At 42.6% G+C, this 24,448-nt stretch overlaps 2 protein-coding genes across 2 annotated transcripts; both read right to left on the minus strand.

The window, feature by feature from the left end:
* Positions 1–817: 817 nt before the first annotated feature.
* On the minus strand, positions 818–16,700 carry LOC133466335 (uncharacterized). The gene is made up of 8 exons (XM_061749924.1): positions 16,212–16,700; positions 14,221–14,516; positions 12,800–12,945; positions 11,916–12,079; positions 8,935–10,930; positions 8,652–8,769; positions 1,152–1,223; positions 818–868 (listed from the first exon to the last, which is right to left on the minus strand). Exons 1-8 carry the CDS (start codon positions 16,270–16,272, stop codon positions 818–820), a joined length of 2,904 nt encoding a protein of 967 aa, XP_061605908.1. The 5' UTR covers positions 16,273–16,700.
* Positions 16,701–16,852: 152 nt separating this feature from the next.
* On the minus strand, positions 16,853–24,162 carry nol12 (nucleolar protein 12). Its single transcript, XM_061748135.1, has 6 exons — positions 23,972–24,162; positions 23,423–23,528; positions 23,286–23,334; positions 20,253–20,398; positions 20,040–20,134; positions 16,853–17,684 (listed from the first exon to the last, which is right to left on the minus strand). Exons 1-6 carry the CDS (start codon positions 24,079–24,081, stop codon positions 17,483–17,485), a joined length of 708 nt encoding a protein of 235 aa, XP_061604119.1. The 5' UTR covers positions 24,082–24,162; the 3' UTR covers positions 16,853–17,482.
* Positions 24,163–24,448: the final 286 nt, after the last annotated feature.

A 24,448-nucleotide genomic window follows, 5' to 3' on the forward strand; every position in this document is an offset into this window, starting at 1 on the left:
TTACTGAGTGCACAGAGTTAAATCCTCTCAATCCCTCACTAAACACACTAATCTACAGTATTTGGCAAACAGATATTCACCAAAAGCAACGTATGTAACTTTTACTCTTCCTTAATTGTCCCATCTGAAATCTCTCTCAATTCTCTCCCCTCTATTATTCTTTCAACCCAACCAGTCGAGGCAGATGGCCACTCCACACCGAGTTTTGAGCCTCCATCACCTCGTGTGCTCACGCAGGGAGTAGCAGAAAACTCTTTCCCCTCTGACAGTTTTCTCAGTCCTTCAAATATCTTTGGGAAACATAGATAGTAGGAGAAAGGTTCGCTTAGCAACTAACAGTAATCGGAGTAGTTATTTTGGGCCAATGTAGTTAAAGAGGTAATAATTTCCTTTGTTTCACCAGGTAAGGAAATACTATTTGTTTGGAAGCTAGATCCACAGCGGAAATTCACTGTATTATGCACAGACAGGACTTCATTGTATTAGCCACAAAAATCCCCAAATTCCCCTTGCAAAATTATGCTATAATGGACGAATACACTGAAAAGTCTTTTTTCAGTCGTCATCCCATAAGATCTGGTTTTGAGTATATAGTGTTGGTGGACATGAATGAAGCATCTTCACCAACTGCTCCACTTTGTCGCATCCAATATGGCGGAAACTTCAACATGCAATTCAGCACTCAAGGTGTCATTTATGTATATATATCTACGGTAAGCACCACCTACATCCGGGTCACCCAATCTTAGTTGCTGCTGGTTTCACTTGGTGCAGCCAAGGAATTTCAACACATGCCCCAGCCAGTAAGTGACAGAGCTCAGTCTGAAGCAATGCCCACAGGGAGGACAGTAGAGAGTCTACAAAATATCTGCGCGGCAACAAAAAGAAGGTTGAGACGCTACGTCCATAAAGGTTGTACAATAATAAACATGATTTGTGAAAACCTGGCAAGTTGTCATCTGGTATGGAAACTGTATAACAGAAAGATCATGTTTATTACTGTATAGGAGTAGATTTTCCTGTACTGAAGCATGGGCACATGACACTAGTTGAGAAGCAGTTTATGTTGCATACAAATGTGTTTTAATTTATCAACAGAGAAAATCAAAGAAAGGGAAAGTTGTTTTTACTGGCTCTATTACATACTGTACCTGCATTGGCGCTGATCTGTGATGAAGATCTTTCCAAGAACTGCCCTCATCTGCTGTGGGACTGAAAGATCTCTAAAAAGGAGTAACTCAGAGTTAGGAATAGCACCGATATTTATTTAATGTATATACACTACTTACAAAAAGTTCAGGATTTTGGGCTTTTGGGTTAAATTAGGATGAACCTAAAATATACTATAACCTTTACATGTAATCTTAATTTGACCCCCTCTAAAATTCTGAATACACATGTCCAACTTTTCAATGTTTTGGAACTTTTTTTTTGTCCAACTTGCTAATGTTTTCGTACTTTTTATGCCCAACTTGCTGTTCTCTAACAAGGAGCTGAACAGAAAAATTTACAACAGGTGTTAGCTCCATGAAACGACTGATGCAATTCCTTGTTCCATTAGAATTGGTATTTTAACCGACATCTCCATCATGCTTTCCCTACCCAGTATACCTTGCCATTGTGAGGCTTCAAACAGGATGTTCTTTGAGGGAAGTGGCCACTGAGCTTAAAGTGTCACAGAGTGTCATAAGCAGGTTGTGTGCTCGTCCTTAGAAATGTACTGGGCCATTCATGGGTCAAACAACTGTTGTGAATGCTGCCGTTCAGCTCATTGTTAGCGAGTTAAAGAACAGTAAAGTTGGGGCGAGGTTCACCTCTTTGTCAACAAGTGCGTGAGAAAACAGTCAAACAGTTTAAGGACAATGTTCCTCAACATACAATTGTAAGAAATATAGGGATTTCATCACCTACGGTCCATAATATCATCAAAAGGTTCAGAGAATCTGGAGAAATCACTGCATGTAAGCGGCAAGGCCGAAAACCAACATTGAATGACCATGGCCTTCGATCCCTCAGGCGGCACTGCATCAAAAACCGACATCAATGTGTAAAGGATATCACCACATGGGCTCAGGAACACTTCAGAAAACCAATGTCAGTAAATACAGTTTGGCGCTACATCCGTAAGTGCAACTTGAAACTCTACTATGCAAAGCAAAAGCCATTTTGCAACAACAGCCAGAAACGCCGCCGGCTTCTCTGGGCCCGAGCTCATCTAAGATGGACTGATGCAAAGTGGAAAAGTGTTCTGTGGTCCGACGAGTCCACATTCCAAATTCCATCCATCTATCCATCCATTTTCTGAGCCGCTTCTCCTCACTAGGGTCGCGGGCGTGCTGGAGCCTATCCCAGCTATCATCGGGCAGGAGGCGGGGTACACCCTGAATTGGTTGCCAGACAATCGCAGGGCACATACAAACAAACAACCATTCGCACTCACATTCACACCTACGGGCAATTTAGAGTTGTCAATTAACCTACCATGCATGTTTTTGGGATGTGGGAGGAAACCGGAGTGCCCGGAGAAAACTCACGCAGGCACGGGGAGACCATGCAAACTCCACACAGGCGGGGCCGGGGATTGAACCCCGCTCCTTGTTTTTAGAAATTGTGAACGTCGTGTCCTCCGGGCCAAAGAGGAAAAGAACCATTTGGACTGTTATGGACCCAAAGTTCAAAAGCCAGCATCTGTGATGGTATGGAGCTGTGTTAGTGCCAATGGCATGGGTAACTTACACATCTGTGAAGGCACCATTATTGCTGAAAGGTACATGCAGGTTTTGGAGAAACATATGCTGCCATCCAGGCAACGTCTTTTTCATGGAGGCCCCTGCTTATTTCAGACAATGCCAAACCACATTCTGCACGTGTTACAACAACGTGGGTTCATAGTAAAAGAGTACGGGTACTAGACTGGCCTGCCTGCAGTCCAGACCTGTCTCCCATTGAAAATGTGTGGTGCATTATGAAGCGTAAAATAGTGTCACGTAAAGTCTCCAAATACACCACAAAAAGTAGCTGAATATTTTTTGCTCATTGCTTTACAAAAGAGAGTCAGCAGCAGTCAGAAAAGTAGCTAAATATATCTACAAAGTCACCAAGTTGGCAACACTAAGTAGGCTCGCGTCGTCGAATGCCCTAGCTCTAAACTGGTCCTCATGGTAACGAAAGCGTCTGCATGAGTGTACTCGGCATTTGCATGAATTGTCGTGTGTGTGTGTGTGTGTTCCGGGTTTTGTCTTCCCCCCTGTTTCTCACACACCTGCTCCTGTGAGCATCTTCACCACCTGTGCCTCGTTCACCCTAATTACCCCCTGTATATAACCTCGTGTCTCATTCCCTCTCGTTGCCAGTTCGTTGTACCTTGTCGTCGCGTTCCAGCATTCCTTGTTTCCACGTCATAGATTCACAGTAAGACCTGACCCTGTTCCGATTATCGACCTCGCCTTTTTGCCTCATGTTTTTGGATACTGTTGCCTGTTTTGGATTGCCTGCCTGTGTACCGACCTATGCCCGTCTATTAAACCTCTCTTTTTGGAAACTGTCTATTTGTTTTGGAGTCGTGCATTTTTGGGTCCTATCCTCTGTTCCGTTCATGACAGAACGAACTGGCCATAACATGGACCCAGCAGACTCAGACCCGGTGCGCAAAGCCCTTCAAGCGCAGGGTCAACGCCTCACGAAGCAGGATGAGCAGATTGCTGCCCTCCACCTTCATCTAGAGGGACTGTCAAGGCATCAGGACATTATGATGAGACAGGTGGCCTCGCAGTTTGAACTTCTTTTGAAATTTTTTCAAGAGAAGGAACCAGTTGGCACCACACCCAGTACCGCCACGGTATTTCCATGTGAAGTAGTCACCATGCAGCCACCTGCCACCTCTGCTGCTGTCTGCCCACAGCTCTCTCGACCGGAGAGGTTCTCTGGAAATTCTGGGAACATTAAGCCGTTCATCACGCAGTGCGAGCTCCACTTTGAACTACAGGCAGCTGCCTTCCCCACCGAGCGGGCAAAAATCGCATTCGTCATTTCCCACCTGACTGGTCGTACGGAGGCGTGGGCTACTGCTGAATGGAGCCGCAATTCCGCCGCGTGTCATTCATGGGCTTTTTTCGTAAAGACTATGGAGCAAATTTTTAAATTTTCCACTCCTGATCGTGAGGCAGCTCGCTCCCTTGTCACCTTACAACAAGGCAAGCGCAGGGTGTCAGATTACGCGATTGAGTTTCGCATTCTAGCTGCTGAGAGTCATTGGAATAATCAGGCGCTACTCGATGCCTTTTTTCAAGGACTATCCCCCGCCGTCAAGGATCATTTAGTCCCGCTAGACCTGCCGACCGACTTGGACACTCTCATTGCTCTCGCCGTAAAGATTGACAAGAGGCTTTTGGATCGCGAGCTGGATGGAGATCGGCGGAGGGCTGCGTCAACGCGCACTTGGAGGACGAGCCTCTGTGACCAACCAAACCAAGGCAGATCCCCTGGTTCCGGTCTCAACCCACTGGCTAGCGTCCCCACGGATGAACCCATGCAACTGGGCAGGTTCCGTCTCTCCCCTGAGGAACGTCAACGCCGGCTGAGGGAAGGGCGGTGCTTCTACTGCGGTCAGTTGGGTCATTCCGTGAGCAACTGTCACGTCAAAGTTGCCGGTGCCGGTAGCCAGGGCACGGGAGAGGTGAGTCTGAATTTCATTAAGGAAGACCCTACACGGGTTCTTCCTAAAGTGACACTATGCTCTCCGGATCAAGAAATTCATACACCTGTATTAATTGACTCTGGTTCCGATGCAAACTTACTCAACTCCATCCTTGTTAAACGTATGCACCTTAGAACCTTTGGAATAAAACGCCACCGCAACACCTATGCTGCAGATGGCAGTTTTATGGGCAAGATCACTCACCGCACCCAAACACTCACATTGACATTCCCTGATTCTCACTCGGAACGCATTAGTTTTCATGTTTTTGACGCCATGAATCATGACCTTATCTTAGGGAACCCATGGTTGAAATTACATAACCCCCACATTGACTGGTCCTCTGGGCAGGTTATGTCATGGGGCAGCAATTGCGCCCGGAACTGTTTCAAGCCGCCATGTGATGTTCAGGGTCATGTTGCTAAGGACAATCCACAGACCCCATCTGGGGATCCTGATTTATCTCATGTGCCCACCTGTTATCAGGATATTAAAGATGTTTTTTCCAAGTCCAAGGCCAAATCCCTTCCACCCCACAGACCTTATGACTGTGCTGTTGACTTGCTGCCTGGAACCACACCCCCACGAGGGAGGTTGTTCTCTCTTTCAGGGCCGGAACACAAGGCCATGAAGGAATACGTAGAAGAATCACTGGCAGCCGGGATCATTCGCCCATCTTCATCCCCTGCAGGAGCAGGATTTTTCTTTGTGGACAAAAAGGACAAGACCCTGCGACCCTGTATCGATTACCGGGGTCTCAACGAGATCACGGTAAAAAACAGGTACCCTCTTCCTCTCATCTCCACCGCCTTCGAGTTCCTGGAGGGAGCCAAGATTTTCACAAAACTGGACTTAAGAAATGTATATCATCTAGTCAGGATAAGGGAGGGGGATGAATGGAAAACAGCATTCAACACACCAACGGGACATTATGAATATTTGGTAATGCCTTTTGGACTTACTAACGCTCCAGCTGTTTTCCAGAACCTTGTCAACGATGTCCTGCGTGACATGTTGAATGTTTATGTTTTTGTTTATTTAGATGACATTTTGATATTCTCCCCGGATGAGGAGACTCACATTATTCATGTCCGCTCTGTTTTGCAGCAGTTACTGCAGAATCAACTCTATGTCAAGGCTGAGAAATGTGAGTTCCACAAGGCGTCTGTTTCTTTTCCGGGTTTCGTCCTGGCTCAAGGTGAAGTCAAGATGGACCCTTGCAAGGTCGATGCAGTTATTAATTGGCCTACTCCCACGTCACGCAAAGATGTACAAAGGTTCTTAGGGTTCGCTAACTTCTACAGAAAATTCATCAGAAATTTCAGTTCTATAGCCTCTCCTTTGCATGATCTTACCTCGCCACACAAACCTTTTGTATGGAACCCGCTTTGTCAGGCAGCTTTTCAAAGACTTAAGTCGAGCTTTACCTCCACTCCCATCCTTACTTTGCCAGATCTCAAACAGCAGTTTGTGGTAGAAGTCGATGCGTCTGATGCCGGAATAGGAGCAGTGCTCTCCCAGAAATCTCAAGGATGATAAGTTACATCCTTGTGCGTTTCTCTCCAAAAAATTGACCCCAGCTGAGAAAAATTATGACATTGGTGACCGTGAACTGTTGGCAGTCAAAGTGGCTTTGACGGAGTGGAGGCACTGGCTAGAGGGGGCACAGACTCCGTTTTTAGTATGGACAGATCACAAGAACCTTGAATATATTAAAACTGCCAGAAGATTAAATGCGAGGCAGGCTAGATGGGCTCTGTTCTTCACTAGATTTAATTTAATTTAATTTATCATACCGACCGGGTTCTAAAAATGGTAAGCCAGATGCTTGTTCACGCATTTTCTCCGAAGAGAATTCTTTGTCCGACCCTAAGACTATTTTGCCTAAATCATGTTTCATTTCCGCTTTTGTTTGGGACATTGAAACTGCGGTTGAAGGGGCTCTGAAAGACACTCCTAGCCCTGAAGATTGCCCTGAGAACAGGCTTTATGTGGTTCCGACCTTAAGGGGAAGAGTCATCCACTGGGCTCACACGAACCGAACTGTATGTCACCCAGGCATTGCCAAGACTCTATCAGTGGTCGAACAGCGCTTTTGGTGGCCTAATGTTAGGAGGGATGTTATCGATTACGTCAATGCTTGCCAGGTATGTGCTGCTAACAAGGCCTCTCATCAACGTCCTTCTGGGGAGTTGCGACCCCTGCCAATACCACAACGTCCTTGGTCAGACATTTCCGTAGACTTTGTGACAGGATTACCGGCCTCTAAAGGCAATACCACCATTCTTACAGTTGTTGACAGGTTCTCTAAGATGGCGCACTTCATTGCACTTCCAAAACTCCCCTCAGCTAAAGACACTGCCGAGCTTATGATTAATCAGGTTTTTAAGTTCCATGGTTTCCCCAAGAATGTGGTGTCTGATAGGGGTCCCCAATTCATTTCGCAATTTTAGAAGGAGTTTTGCAATCTCATAGGTGCTACCGTCAGTCTGTCATCTGGGTTTCATCCTGAAACCAACGGCCAAACCGAGTGGCTGAACCAGGACCTGGAGACGGGGCTCCGATGTCTCTCTTCACAGGAGCCGCGATCCTGGTCTCAGAAACTGGTTTGGGTCGAATTCTCCCACAATTCCCTCCCCTCTGCATCCACTGGTCTATCGCCTTTTCACGTTGTGCATGGTTACCAACCATCTCTGTTTCCTGCCATAGCCCCAGAATCCACAGTTCCAGCGGCATTAACCTTGGTGAGATGCTGCAGGAGGACCTGGGAGCGAGCCCGCCAGATGCTGCTGCGCCAGGGACGGTCCTACAAAGCCGCTGCTGACCGTCGGAGGACACCGGCCCCGAACTACAAAGTGGGTCAGCGAGTTTGGCTCTCGACCAAACATATTCCACTCCGGGTGGAGTCCAAGAAGCTCGCTCCCAAGTTCGTTGGGCCCTTCCCCATCACAAAAATAATCAACCCTGTCACCGTGAAGCTGAGGCTCCCAAGGTCTATGCGGGTCCACCCTACTTTTCACGTCAGCCTTCTCAAGCCAGCCCGGGAGTCCCCTCTGGTCCCGCCTTCCAGGCCCCCTCCTCCCCCCCGGTTTGTGGATGGGGGCCCTGTCTTCTCTGTGAAGTGGCTGTTGTCGTCTCGTCGGAGGGGCAGGGGGTTTCAATATCTGGTGGACTGGGAGGGCTATGGGCCTGAGGAGCGTTCATGGGTACCGTCTGCGTTTATCGTGGATGATTCGCTCATTCGGGACTTCCACGTTGCGCATCCAGGGGCCCCAGGGCCGTCTGGGGCCGGCCGTTAAGTGGGGGTACTGTCGTGTGTGTGTGTGTGTGTTCCGGGTTTTGTCTTCCCCCCTGTTTCTCACACACCTGCTCCTGTGAGCATCTTCACCACCTGTGCCTCGTTCACCCTAATTACCCCCTGTATATAACCTCGTGTCTCATTCCCTCTCGTTGCCAGTTCGTTGTACCTTGTCGTCGCGTTCCAGCATTCCTTGTTTCCACGTCATAGATTCACAGTAAGACTTGACCCTGTTCCGATTATCGACCTTGCCTCTTTGCCTCATGTTTTTGGATACCGTTGCCTCTCTTGGATTGCCTGCCTGTGTACCGACCTATGCCCGTCTATTAAACCTCTCTTTTTGGAAACTGTCTATTTGTTTTGGAGTCGTGCATTTTTGGGTCCTATCCTCTGTTCCGTTCATGACATGAATGAGACAGAGCTGCTCCCCAAAAAGGTTTGATTTGAATCAGTGTGCTTAGCAGATATCAAATGTGCTGCAATTCTTTGTCCTTTGTCCATTTTGGCCGAAAAATGTCAGAGAGCATTTATTAAGACATCTGGGAACGCTTTAAAATTGTGGAAAAAAAGCATCAACCCCTTTAGATGAATGGATTAATGGATGGATAAAGAGAGACAGTTGAATCAAATAACTTTTATTATCATCTCTGAGCCTACCTGCAATGAGGAAGGGGAGTGAGCTCGAGATAGATACCCACTGCCGCCGTAGGAGAGTTCTCTGTCAGTTTCCCCGGTGTCCTCCCACTCTCTGGAGGGATGCTTGCTCAGGGAGTGGCTGAAACAGCACAATAGAGCGAAGTTTCAGATGTGATCAATGAAATGTACTGAAGAAGTTAATGTAACCACTGTGTGCTTGTAATGTACCACAGTTGTGAATACTAGAAACACATAGAGCACATCTCACACTGAAATGGTATTATTGCATTAAAACAACTCTAACCTGGCTGGTTTGAAGAGTTCTTGTTTATGAGAGCGCTGGGGATTCTGAGGTCTTTCCATGTGGCTACGGCCATCTCTCTGATGGATCATTTTGACCTTGGGCAGATCAGCCACCGTGGCATATACCTCCTTGTGTCTTCCAGCGGATGCCACAGACTCTGAGGAATCCATGGAGCTCTGCGATAAGGTATGACGTTGCATTTTCATCTGAGGTGTAGGTGAAGGGCTCCTCCGAGCATTATGAGGTCTCCTGTCATTAGGGCAGGTGTAGCGATCTTCAAGGACCTGTCTTCCAACCCTAGATCTAGAACCATCGGGGCTTCTCGAAGTTTGCAAGGTGACGGAAGCTCTTCTGTTTACTTTTACATTCTGCATGGTGGGAGAAGCAGCACGGGATAGCGAGGAGCTGCGCAGGGTATGTGTCGATCCCCGCCATGCGCGTGGTGAGCGATCAGGGGCAGATTTTGAGTCACTGTAATTCTTTTTTCTCTGATTGGTGGCATTTCTATGGATGGAGTAGCCTGGAGGTTCATTGGTAGCATTTCTTGACGGAGAAGAATTACGGCTGTTGTGATTATTCATTTTTATAGAGCTGCTAAGTTCACTTTTACGAAATGATGTTTGGTGAGGGGCACTGTAGCTTTGACTTGATGGGAAAGAGCTATGGCTGTCACGACTTTTAACTTCAGACTTGCGCAGTATAGACTGAGTGGGAGTTTCATAACCTCTGCTTGAAGGAGAGGAATTGCGACTTTCACAACCATTAAAAGAAGCACTGCTGACTGTTTTTCGAAGTGGATACTGACCACCAGTTTTATAGGATCTTCTTTCAGAATAGCTGTCAAGGCCTCGACTGCTACTGACAGCATTGAATTCCGTCTTGTGAACTTTCGGCTGACTCGATGCGCCATAACCATCTCTGGTTGCGGGCCCGCTAGGGTTTTCGTGATCTTGGCTATTAAGTCCATTTCGTAGAAGAGCTTGACTTTCAATGTCATAGCCTTCTCTTATTGGGGACCCGCACCGTCCATGATGACTTCTACCGTCCAGCGATGTAATTGATTCTGATTTACGAAGGACAGATTGGCCCGATGGTCTACAAGGTCTTCTTGTTGGTGAAGACCCACGACTTTCATAGCGACTCTCAGAAGGCCTATAAGATGGAAAGTTTGTATGACTATTGATTCTGTTTAATGAACTATTTTCAGTTTTGCGGTGTAACGCTTTACCAGGAGATGAGCTCCTGCTTTCAAGACTTCGACCACAGTAGGACTCACCTACTTCTGTTTTTCGTAAGGCACTCCCAAAATTAGAGACTGTATTAGATTGGGATTTGACTGAACCACCAAGAGATTTAAAATTTCTCGGCAAAGATCCAGAGTCTATACGTCGCCCATATGATCCTTGCATAGAAGCTCTTAATTGTGGATCGATACCTTGAGATCGCCCTCTGCCATCAACGGTATTGCCTCTGATGGAGGAAGGAAAGTCAATACCCTTCGGTCGAGTGTTTCCATGTGCCAGGGAGGAAGAACATGATTGTAGAATTGAGCCTTGCAGTGAGGAATCAAAGCGCCCAGATTGTTGGTAGGAAGAATTATAAGAAGCATTTCCTCTACCGTAAGAACTAATGAAACCTTTTTGCTCCACAAAAGCCAGCGACTCAGCTATTTTAAAGGGAGTTGGACTCGGGGAACGAGCACCAACTCGTGCTTCAACCTCAAGAGCAATGTCATAGGGGTCAGGAGGAGGGATTTCCACAGCCAGATCTTTATCCAAAACCTCAGGTACCTGCCTATCAGAGGCCAGACCAAGATTGGGATTTCTGAAGGGGATGGTATCTTTGGGCTCAATGTTTTTACTGCTAAAGACTGGATGTCCTCGCTCCAAATGACGAAAAGGCGCTTGTGGGCTTTTATTACGGGAAGCACGGGCACCTGCTACCCTCCCCAGAGAGAAGTAGCCGCTTTCCCGCTTCTCTCTGTCTTCTTTAAACCCTGGAGGAAAATTGAAGACAAATAATCTGACACAAATAGAATCAAGGAGTGGTAAAACTAAGACAAAATACAAGCACCAAGGTTTCCTGACACAAACCAAGCTACATATACAGTATTATGTTACTGATGATTGCTCTAGGACACCTCAGGTGGTTGCATCACAAGTATTGCCAGGTAAAGAACACCTTTGGCTGTAACTGGATATACAGTAGAATGGTAAACTGAAGTAAGTTATAGGTTCAGGGAAGGATCATACTTGGAACTGGACATTCTCGAATTAAAAACTCTATCAATGAGGCTGCGATCAACCCAACAAACCTGTATGTACCAGTGTCAGTGGCAGGGCGTGCATTTGGTACCTGGGCCTTCAGTCGGGCCTTACCAGACTTTATCCACCTATTAATAGCACCACTCTACAAAAATGTACAGTACATCATTTGGAGCACTACTTACCTGACAAAAACATTAACAAATTGAAATAAATTACATTCCACCCACCAGAGATGCTGATTATTTAATGTATAAATGTGTGGAGATTGCTATGGACGTTTTTATGCTCGCTGAACTTGCCTGTAACAAGGTTTACTCTGAAAACACAATCAGAGGATGGCAAAATGCTGATGTCATCTTAGGCCAGCGCTCTGGCCCTGTGAGGACAAATTTGACATCTGATTGGATAGAGAAACATTCTCATTGCTAATAAAGGTTACAGCCAGCACTCCTGATTATAAAGGCCTTGGGAAGATTGGATTTACATGGCAGGACATACGTAGAGGCTCAAATCTGATTGGACCTCAAAAAAAATCTAACATTCACATGAAGTGGATGCAATACACCAAGAGAAATGCTACAAAATGAAGAGAATAGTCTGTTGGGAATAAATGTATACAATTTTCATGGAGCAAATTAGAATTTAGGAGCTAAATGTAGGTCAGTGTGTTTGTAAGCCAGCAGGTCTTACTGGCCCTGACCTCGTATCACTGACCTAAGCGCCCGTTGAAGCAGTCTCTGCTGAGAGCTTCGTCCATCCAGGCCCGAGGGGTCGGTCGGTGAGGTGGCGGGTCAAGTCGAGCCATTCTCAGTGGTGGGTAGTCGTCCTCTGCACTGCCGGAGCCACTGAGCTCTTGGTAGTCACTCTGGTCAAGACAGCTGCTTGGAAGAAGAGATGAAAATCAGTAAAGTGAAAACAAAGCCAAATTAAGCCAAAAAAAAAAGCAACGAAAAGTATAATAATTGATAAGACAAAAAAACACAGGACTTAACATTTCAAAATAGTGTCTTGCTCAATATCAATATCCTAGAGCTGTGATACAGAACCTTGTAAAGCAAACTCAACAGTAAGCTGTCTGTCACTCATGGGATGTAAAAGCCAAACATTACATTCTTATTACCATGCGTTACTGGCCATATACAATTCTTTTCAGTCTTCTTAGTAGAATACAAGAAGGTAACACACACAAAATAACTATAGAGTTATAAAATGCTGCAAGAAGTTGCCTGTTGTATATTAACTTTCCAATTATGTAGTTAATTCCTATTAATGTCTAACTTTGAAAATTCTTTTTGCAAACCTTGTTACATTATTTTTATTTGTCACATGTTGGTAGATGGTTATATTTGAAATAACTAAAGTTGCCGGAAAATGGTGGAAATAAATTTAATTTCAACTAAAAGGTTGTGATAGGTTTTTTACTTTTCCTCTGCCAAGTACTGTGTAAATTATTCGTTGACCTTATCATTACTATTACAGATGATCATAACATTAAAATTACAACTTGACCTTCTACCATTATTATAAAAAAAAAAATCAGAAGTGACATGGTAAAAGTTATTATTGTTATTAATTGGCAATCCAGTTAGTAGCCCAACCTGTCAGTGCTGTTGTTGTCGTCGCCGTCCCAGATGTAAAGCTTGCAGTCTGGACTCAGAATACACAAAGAGCTCTCCTCCTGACCTGGACAGCCTCGAGTGACATCACAGTAGCTGCTCACCACGGAAAAATGGTCCGAATCCTCCTGATAGGATGATCAACATGGATCAATCACAACCTCCAAGCCATGGCTGTACCATAGGGATGGCTCACAGAGGAGGAGGAACCACCACTTTGTCTCCAAATAAGTAGTTAAAAGTTTAAAGTCACTTAATATACAGCATATTTTGATATTTAGATTCATATGCATAATATGAAATGTGTCTGACTTGCTCTCCTCCCTTTCAACACTCTCACCTCTGACACTCATGTGCAGTCTGCTGTTCGATTAATGTTACACCTCCGTAATTTGACCAAGCTCAAGGCCCTTATCATTAATTATTTACAATTTTCTTACCACAAACTCCTGGTTTATAATTGTGTCCTGTCCGAGAAAGAAACTGTATTTAATTATCACTTGTAGAATGTCACAAATGATCCTCACATAGTCCAAGTAACTGTACCAATTGTACAGAAAGAGATCTTGGAGAATAGCTGCATACATTCAGCACCCTCAACATTAGGGATAGCTGCACAATATACCGTAAAAAGATGCAATTCAAGAGCTACTTGTATATAAAATTTTATTTACAAAGACACTTATCGAATGACACTGTCCAATACATTATAAATCAAGGTTAAATGTTTTTTGTTTGTTTGTTTTAATTTGAAGTGTTGCAGAACTGCACTGCATCATACTGGGAGCTGTTTCTTTTCTTTACCCCTCCCACTTAACTAAAGAACAGAGGTCAGGTTACCAAAATATATAAACTCCTTACAGCATGAATTAACTACTGATACTGAACTATCTGATTAAGAGAAAGTATAGTGTGTATGAAGTTTGTTTTGGATCTCATTAGTGCAGGTGCACCTAATGAAGTGGCAAGTGAACATATAGACACCCCATGTTTTTTGCCCTGTGGCTAATATTACATAAAATTCCAGAGGCCAGAGAATGATCCAACTTTATTTATTTTTAAGTTTTCTACCACCTTGCTCCTTATTGCTAAAGCTTGTGATCCTTTGTTGACCTCCATCATTTAGTCACTTGATCAAATGTGTTCAGGACCAAAAGTCAAGTCAGTTTTTCCATTTCAAAAATAAAACGTCGGATTTTTAGAGCAACCTGCCTCAATACTCCAAGTTGACCTTTAAGCTTATGTTTTGACGTTTACTGTTAACTTTAATGCTCTCCTCTTCCCATTCATATTAAGGTTCAAGTAAACCCATCGCTCATCACAAATTCTGCATGCGGTTCTTCTTCACCACTCTTCTTGCCATCTCGAGCTTAGTGTTCTACCTTCCTGTCTGCCCTTCTCACCTTACTGCTGGTGTCCCTTTCCTCTGCCTGTGAGGGGATTGGCGTTAGCATTCCATTGCATGGTCCCGTCCCACGTTTGGGCCTGGTGACAGAGTCTGTGTTGGATTTCTGCTGTGGCGCCGCCTCGGTGTTGTCCCCAGCGCCATGATGGCGGTGCCTCTGACGCAGGCAGTCGTGGCAGCGGGAGGGGTCGAAGATGTTGGGTTCGAACTTGGTGCACACGGGCTCATCATCAGAAAGAGGCATGACGATGTTGGAATGTGAATTATCATAGTCATCACATCCTGTGCTGAATACTAAGAAACAAGAGCACAAGAGGAGTCACAAAATCATACAGTAGCTTTGTGCTGCATATGATGGTGATATGCACTGGGCACATACAGTAGACATAAAGTCTACACACCCCTGTTGAACTGCCGTTTTTTTGTGTGTGTATATATATATATATATATATATATATATATATAAAAGAAGACTATGCTAAATCATTGTAACTTTTTTTTCACCATTAATGTGAACAATAACCTGTACTATTCAATTAGGGAAAAATATATATATATTTGAGAGAAGCAAAGATAAACAACTGCGGTAATGTGGTAGTGCAAGTGTGCACACCTTTAACTGGGGATGTGGATGTGTTCAGAATTACACACATTCACACTCATCCTAAATGGGAGTCAGCCCATGCCTGCCACCATTTAAAGTGCCTCTGACTGACCCAAAAATAAAGTTTAGCTTGTCTAGTAGGCTTTTTCTGGCATTCTTTCTCTGCTCTGAAGGTTTTATGATCGCACTGATTATTTTTTCAACAACATTGTACGGGTTATAGGTCACATTAATGGCGGGAAAAGTTTTGAAATGATTTATCTTTGTCTCTATTTTTTAACATAACACCCTGGCATTTGAAAAGGGGTGTGTTTACTTTTTACATTAACTTTATTTTACATTTGAAAAACCACACGGCACACCACCAGAAAAAAATGTCACAAAGAAGTAATACTGAAATAATCTCGTCTGAATTTACTCACAAATTTTCTTACTCTGTGAAATTTGGGCTTGTTGAATGCTAAGCTATTACTCTGTTGTAGGAATGGCAAGTGTATACATTGGTCAACCGTATCATCTGCCATCTAGTGGAAGAGCATTTAATTCTTCTGCCTGTCATTATGCTTCACTGGCATAGATAGATGAACAAAGATACATTATTTGTAGTAAATAAATAAACATTTTGGAACATTTAGGTGAAATTAAATACAAAAAGTCCCACACAATACTGACATGTAAAGAAGCCAACCATGATTTAGGGCCTTCCTAAAAACTTTTCCTCAAAACATGTGAAACATAGAATTGCCCTTAATTGTGAATATATTTATTCCAGCAGTATCAAACTCATTTTCCTTGCTTTAGCACAACAGTATTCTTCTCGATCAGGAACTGTATGGTGCTCAGGGCATTGTGAGCAGGCACTTTGTCATGGTAACGCAGCCACCAGTTGTTATGCCACAACTCTCAAACGCCGCAGGAATTCTTTGTAGATGTGTGGCCCATATTGGAGGGAAAAATTCTTAGTTTGGGACTGAAATATTTCCTTTGTGACACCAGTCATAGAACCTTTTCTGATAGACCTTGTATAAGGCCCGAAAGTTTGACAATTGTGGTCTAGTCCAACTCTCAAATGATTAATTAAGAGGTCTGTCTATAAAGACATCCCTTCATCAAGTTTTGGATTTTGTTTTCCTCAATAACCCAACCAATCATCATGCTTTAATGCAGAATAGTGGTGAGCTATGCATTGAGCTGGGCTTCAAACTAAAAAAAAAACAAATATCGCTGTCAGGTGATAACTAACCACACAAGAGTAAAAGTGAAACACAATCCAGCCAACAGTGCTCTCAAAGTTGCATTATCACCAAGTACAAGGCCAATGAAAAACAAGCCAGATAAAAGAGAAAAAACAATAATAGCATTTTCAAGAAAATTATGATAATTACCTGGCAAGGGAAGCTTGTTGTTGCTTGGGTAGGACAGGCCATTGACCCCCAGCAGGCACATGGCTCATCCTCAAGGTCTCTATATTCCCGTGCTGCACATCCTTCCTATTGGCTGAGGAGACAATGAGTGAAACAGAAGCATCCATGAAGAGCGCCACGGCCCTACATTAGCAAGGGTAAGGCTCAGTGGTCGACCAGAGAGCCGATTGCCTGCAAAGCCCCCTTGTATTAAATATCATGGCTTTAGAAAGCGAAGTGCAACACTTGTCCTGGTGGCAGCTGGCTCAGGTTAGCGTAAATAAGTAAACACAAGTCAAGAGAGGAGGGGGCTGAATATACATTAAACCCACTGGCAGACTACTGTTCGGCACTGAGGGGAAAGCGGTAATACTGAGTTACCAAAAAGTTAGTGTGTAAACAGTACACAGATATGTGGGACATTTTTTGGGACTGTGGTGAGATTAATCTTTAATCAAAACTAATACAAGGACATTTAGTGTATATATAAAAAAAAATGTTTTAAAAAACACCACAAAACAATACAGACATCGCAGAAATTGTGGAAATACAAGACCAGCAACAACATTTGGTACACCGGCATAACCGTAATGAGATCCAATGCAAGAATTGCCTTTAACAAATTGAATGTTAACTTTTTATTAGTTATTTAATGACAGAAGTTAACATTTTTGAAACAGCTCTTGACATGATGCGGTGCAGTTCAGAAAACTCCAACCACAATAAAAAAAATATTGTTACAGTAATATCTCTGTGGCAATGCTGGTCAAAATGGAGTATGTGGTTACAGCTCTTGTATTGGTTTTCATTAGAATGAGAAAGTGGTCAGTGTTTAACATGATAGGCCAAATTAATGCAGAGCATTCTGGTCATCTTTTGTTCCAGTTTCCATTCCACATATTCAGCCCATCCATCCAGCCATTTTCTATACTGCTTGTCTTCATTAGGGTCACGGGTTGGCTGGAGCCTATCCCAGCTGACTGGGCGGAGGCAGGGTTCACGCAGCCAATCACAGGGCACATACTGTATAGATTAACAACAATTCACACTCACATTCACACCTGATGACAATTGAGAGTTTTCAATTAACCTGACATGCATGGTTTTGGAATAAGGGAGGATGCCGGAGTACTCAGCGAACATGGAAACTCCACACACTGAACAGAACTGTGAGGCAGATGGGCTAACCACTTGTTCACCGTGCTGCCCATATTCAGCCCAAATAGCCAAAATAGTCCAGAAAAGTTGATCTTTCAGTCTTGTTGACGCTGCTTCTTCCCCGTCATGCGTCGTCTCTGCCACTTGCTGGTCTTCTTGGTGCTGATTTTGCTCTCGCCGACTCTCTTGTCAGCCCTCTTGTCTGCCTGCCGCCCTCGTCCTCCTCGGCCTTCCTGCTTCCCTTTCCTCTTCCCCTTGCTGGTGTAGGCACTGAGTGAGGCAGTCAGCGAGCGGATCCTGCACAATAAGTGTTTGTGTGTGTGTGTGTGTGTGTGTGGGGGAGGGGGGGGGGGATGGAAAAAAGTGAAGCTGAGCTGAGTTGTACAAAAAAATGACCAGGCTTCCGACGTTAGCTGCTATGTCACACACACATCGTCTGGGAACTGTTTTAATCCCAATCCCATTTAATGTAGTTTAAAGTAGTTTATCATGAACAACCAACAACAACTTTCAACTGCCAAAATTACTTGATTTATTTTAACACATTCACTGCCATTGACTGCTTTAGAAGTCAAATATCCATGTTAACTGGGAAAGCTGGAATGTGTTAAGACCAGGAAGGATAGCGGAAAATTTGACAGACATACAACATTTCAAGGTTATGAACTGCGTGTGAACTAGTTTGCGCGGCAGCGTAAGAATACGTTCAGTTACTGCCATACTTACTTTTTTTTATTTGGTTGTTTTATTTTTATGGCCAAGAAGTGTTCTTCATACACATACAGGAGTGTGGAAAAATAGGCCTACAGATTTTATGAAAAACAAAACCATAGCTTTATTGAGTCACAATTAGAACCTCTCCATACTGTGTTTTTATGTCTGTATGTCTCAAAATGACTGTATTTTCTGTCAAATGGCTGTCTGTTGTCATATAGAGTGGCTCCAACTACTGGAGACAAATTCCTTGTGTGTTTTTGACATAATTGGCAAATAAAGATGATTTTGATCAAATTAACATGCAAATTACCATTAAATTCAATCTCTTCTGCGCTCAAATTGGTGGCCTTTAGCATCTACACATTCCTGTAGTGTAGTTTTTTTTTTTTGTTTTTTTTTACATTCAAGCACACTTTGACACAGAAGTCTTATCATACTGTTCGCAATTTCATGGCATGCTTCTCATGTATTTACACGTCATCAACATTTAGTGTGTTTTCTTGATTATACTCTTTCCTTTTACGTTGTACCCTTGTACGAAAGTTCAAAATGTTAAAAAGTTATTCAACATATTTCCTGATTAGTTAATAAAGGTCGTATGATGGGGACTGTTTATTTCATTTCCCATTACAGTATTTCCTATAAGACAGTTATTCTCAAAGTCTGGTACACGGGCTCCCTCTACGGGTATGCAAATGACTCACTGCCCAAGTAGAGCTCAGTTGTATTTTAACTTTCAAATTCAATACATTTCCATTTAATATTCAAGTACTGTTTGGTTTTAAAAATGTACTTATGTACAATGTTTAAATTTTATGTGCAATACATTTTGACTGAATCATTATTTAAGTACAGTTTAGTATTTGTGTTGAAACTTTGCATTATGTTACAGTGGCTTGCATTAATAAATTACTTTTTAGGAATCAAACCTCTGTCTCAGGTTTGATTAACATTTAGGCCTGCTACGCTACTGTATTGTAATGTTGTAATGATAATGGTATTTGGGGAGCTAAGGATTTTTTTTTTAGGAGGTACTAAAGTTTTAAGAACCAATGCAATAGAGGAAAGTCCTCAAACTGAGTGTGTTTGGCATTAGAGGTTCCACTAGATCAGGGGTGTCAAACTAATTTTTGTCGCGGGCCACATCGTAGTTATGGTTTCTCTTGGAGGCCTGTTATGGCTGTGAACCCATTTGAATGTATGATTGCCTCATATTATTACATATACACAAATTGATGGATAACTACTTTTAAAATCAGAAGCTAGTAAAAACTGTTTGTTCGACTACAGTATTCCATCCATCCATTTTCTGAGCCGCTTCTCCTCACTAGGGTCGCGGGCGTGCTGGAGCCTATCCCAGCTGTCATCGGGCAGGAGGCGGGGTACACCCTGAACTGGTTGCCAGCCAATCGCAGGGCACATACAAACAAACAACCAGTCGCACTCACAGTCACACCTACGGGCAATTTAGAGTCTCCAATGAATGCATGTTTTTGGGATGTGGGAGGAAACCGGAGTGCCCGGAGAAAACCCACGCAGACACGGGGAGAACATGCAAACTCCACACAGGAGGGAGCGGGGATTGAACCCGGTTCCTCAGAACTGTCAGGCTGACGCTCTAACCAGTCGGCCACCGTCCCGCCGACTACAGTATTATTTCATTTATTTTTGAAAGAGGATCGGTAACAAACAAAATGCTTGCAATATCTCAATATTTTTAAAGGTGAAGACAATTTGCAATTTTGGTATTTAAGCAAGAAACACGAAGTGGATGCACTTGATTTGGGCCACATAAAATGATGTGGTGGGCTGAATCTGTTTGACACCTGTGCACTACATCATCACTGAAATGTGCATTTAAATTTGAAGTTACAACAGACACAAAATGACAATAATGAATCTCAGTAGTTGCAACCTACAAGAGTAGAAGCTTACTTTTTGTTCAAGATTGGAGCCCCCGCTTTTTTTGGCATTGTCTTTGGTTTATCCTCTTCATCCTCATTTTTGTTATCTTCTTTCTTCTCGTTGACCTAGAAAGAAAACAAAAGACAATGAATAGCAGGTCTGTGCTACGGTCATTAAAATAGTAGGGTTGTCTTCTATAAGCACTCAAGCAGACTTGTTGCTCACTGAAGGTAGCTTGTTCACCTTTTTCGTCACTCGTTCAAGCAAGTGATTGGTGGTGAGGTCCAGATCACTGATGGTAGTCACTGTGACCGTGTGATTTGGATGGTCAAACTGAACAGACTCTGTTGTATTGGTGATCACATCTTCCAGATCATCTTCACTTTCCTCTGTAAAGAACATCCAATAAATATCAAATTACCAGTCAACAAATTAATCTCGCAAGTCAAGGTACCACTAAAAATCTCATCTGCCCAACTCTGAAAATACATCCGTCCGAATTTCCACCCCACATTTACATAAAGTAGTGGTTTAATTAGCTAGTTTCAAAGGCAGAACACAGACGGGTAAACTTCTCCTCCTCTGGCGGTAGTCTCAAAATCACCAGAAGTCACTAAATGTGTTACTCATCTCTTACAGTGGTGCCTTGAGATATGAGCGTCTCGACTTACGTGTTTATTGAGAACTAAACATAAGACAAAGGGAATTACACTTTGTGTATTTAAAAGACCACATAGCTTAGCCTTTCAGTCCACTACCTCCATAGCATCTATGTTGCAATACTTAGAACCCTTTGAGCAATCGATTTAACACAAATGGTGCAGCAACGCATGTAGAAAGAAAACTAGTACTCACATTTATATATCCTTTATCCTTGTCAAAGGACAACAAATATTAGTGCCGTATTGATAACAGGGCTCAAGACGGCGACCAAATTGGTCACATATGCAACCTTTTTTTTCCAGCTTGTGCAATTAAAAATTTCATCTTGTTGCACTTGTATGAGTGTATGTTTTAATGGTTGAAAATCGCTCTCTGCAGTGCATGCTCTCAGAGAGATCGAGAGAGAGAGAGCAGGAGAAAGAAAGAGAGAGAGAGCGAGCACTGTGATCAAGTGACGCCGTCTCAATCATTATGAATTCCCTTTCAGTTAAAAGCGACTGCGCTGCAATATGATTGGCGACCTGCTGCAACATAATTGACTGCATCTACCAGATAGGACATGCTCTTATCAACAGCGTGTAGTGTAGTGTGCATACATGCACACTACATATGCTCGTCACAGCTCGTATGCCGTTGTGTCTGGCCAGTGGCCAATATGTACTGGATGTATGCATCTATTTAACCCTGTTTATAGCACAGACATGAAGATATGTGCAAGGTTAAAAACCCCAGACTCCTTTAAAGAGAATTGTATAGGAAAACAAACTATCATTAAAATAAAGTGCAATAAAGTGCAGTAGTAATAATTTCTAAATGTTTTGTTTGGGACTATGATTTTAAATAGGTAAATTGGATTGTTTTGCTCATAAATAATTAGCAAAATAGTGTGATTAATCATAAGCAGTACCGTAATTTCTCATGTATAATGCGCACCCCCCCCCCCAAATTGTCAAAAGTCAATAGTGCGCATTATACATGGGTATAGGAGAAAATGAAAAATACAATTTTATAAATGTATGCTGCCATCTAGAGGTTCTGAAAAAGTTCTACACTTTCATTCCAATGTGCCACCGCCCCCTAGAAGTTATGAAAAAGTTGTACACTTTCATTCTAGTATGCCACCTAGTGGTAATGAAAAAGGTGTAGCCTATACTTTCATTCCAATATGACAGGGGTACAGTTGTGCTCATAAGTTTACATACCCAGGCAGAATTTGTGAAATATAGTTTTTTTTTTTTTTTTAAATACAACTGATGACTGAACAACAACCATCAATAATTTCTTTATGGTTATGTTTTTTTTAATGATAATGCTTTTCTGAAATGCCTGACAGTTTAATTTGAATCCCATTAAAATAAAATTAAATGTGCTACGCCTGGTCCTTCATCTTTTCTTTAAAGAATTGTACACATCTTACAAATTCTGCCTCGGTAATCAAACATAAGACCAGAACTGTGTGTTTTCTCATTTACTAAATAAAAGTAGGGCTGTGAATTTGAAAATAAGAGCAAGTAAATAAAAAAAGTATTACGTGTTCAAATAAAGTGCTTAACTTCAGAATAATTATTTGAAAAAACTAACAAAATACAGATAATGCTTAATGTTTTCATCATATGGGTAGAAGCAAAATTATGCATTGTAAAAATGCATTAAAAAATAGGCTGAAGGGTTTTCCAGAATTTTTAGGTCAACTTTGGGGGTGCGAATTATACATGAGTGGGCATTATACGTGAGAAATTACAGTACTTTAATACGGTGGTTGGTACAGTTATGCAATTATTGTCAAATTTATGTCAATCATAAACTGTGGTAAACTGGTAATGCTCAAAGTTAAGTGTTTTTTCCAGGGGAAGAAGGTTAGGAGCCCTATAAAAACTGGCCCCTCTGAGTCAAACAAATGATCAAATAAATGTAAAGCCTTTGTTTTGGGTTGTTTTTAAAATTATTTAATAGAACTGTTTTGTCTGCCACCGCTTGCTGCGGACAAACTTCTTTTTCACAGTAAAATATTTAGCAAATATCTCGAGTCACTGTCAATCTTTACTTCATACAAAACTACGGCATGCCATGGTCATGTGTATCGAATGAATTAGACTCATATCGCAAGGCATCACTGCATTATACTTTTGTTTAGGTGTTGAAAAGCCGCAAAATGTAGCAACAAAATTGCTAAGTTGGCACAACTGAGTCACCCACAGTTCTTTGTAGATGCCCCTGGTTGTCATAGCAACAAAATCATGCTTTGCATTTGCATCAGATAGAACGCCCCCGTCCCATCCCCCCAAAAAACTGAGTGATTTGAACAAGAGTCGAACAAGTGGGCGGCACGGTTGCCGACTGGTTAGAGCGTCAGCCTCACAGTTCTGAGGACCCGGGTTCAATCCCTGCCCGATGACAGCTGGGATAGGCTCCAGCACGCCCGCGACCCTAGTGAGGAGAAGCGGCTCAGAAAATGGATGGATGGCTGTAACAAGTGGATGTTAAATGTGTTATAACTGTTTATTCTTAATGTATTTTGACCGGAGAGTATCAGAGACCTTTTATTAAGACACCTGGGAACCCTTTTAAATTACAAAATTAAAATGCATGTCTCCTTCAAGTCTTCTGACTCACCAAGCGCTTCTTGTCGCTCCTTCAGCATTTTCATGTATTCCTTGTGCCTCTGAAAAGTTATAAAAGCAACATATTTCCATTTGTGTCCATCAAAAAAAGTTTTCAACAATCTGCTACATTGTGTTAATTGCACCTACCTCTTCTCTGACCCTATTCTGTTCATCCTTGATCTTCTTGCGTATTTCAGATACAGCTGCTTTCCTTCTTTCCACTTTTCTCTTATGGAAACCAGTGAGATATTCCCTGACAGGAAGAAGTATCAAAACAGTGTCTGCCTTTAGAAATCCAGTATAATAATGGTTCTATTTTACACTGTTATAAAGGTATTCATTTAATAATGTTTGTGTTGTGATTATACCTTGCAGTGTACAATTACACAGAAACATACTCGGAGTGTTTTCTATTTTAGTTACTTCATTATTTCTTCAATCACCTCAAATGATTTGATCAAACCGTGTCGCAATGAACTGGTTTGCACAACCAAACTTAAACATAAATCTCGGTCAATTGTTCAGTGTTTTCATATCTCAATAATAATATATAACGCCCTTCATAAAGGTGCATAACTCCCAGCGAAGTTTTTTCAAACGATAACTTCTTAAAAGTGTGCTCATCATGTGAAACAACGACAAACACCGCTAGTGACGCGGTCACCAGCTACTAACTAAACTTTAGGGTGTACTTACTCTCGCTCCTTGTCGTCAAACATGACGACACATTTATTTTCCCTCTTCTTAGATCCAGGTTTGAATTTGGCCCTGTTGACCCCATTAATGATCTTTTTTCTGTTTTTCATTGCTCTTTGTGCTTATTTTCCATGAGCATGTGAGTCGACTAGCTTACTACTTCCGGACTTACGCTGTTTAACTGCACGGTCGCTAATTATGTTCAACTGGAAACAAGACAGTGAGAAAGGTTCCTGATATCCAAGAGTAAGCTTGTACTGTGTATAATATACTGTATACATACGTAATGACTAATAACATACACTACTCACAAAAAGTTTAAAATGTATTTTTGAAATTTCAGGACGAACCTAAAAAGCACTATAACCTCTACAGGTACCTACCTAATTTGACCTTCTCTACAGTGTCCTGCTGATCAATACCTCATACCTTTTGCATAACTAGCATAATGAGGTGGACAAAAATCACAACAGGTGT

This window comes from Phyllopteryx taeniolatus, chromosome 16, assembly GCF_024500385.1.
Source record: "Phyllopteryx taeniolatus isolate TA_2022b chromosome 16, UOR_Ptae_1.2, whole genome shotgun sequence".
NCBI classification, from domain to species: Eukaryota; Metazoa; Chordata; class Actinopteri; order Syngnathiformes; family Syngnathidae; genus Phyllopteryx; species Phyllopteryx taeniolatus.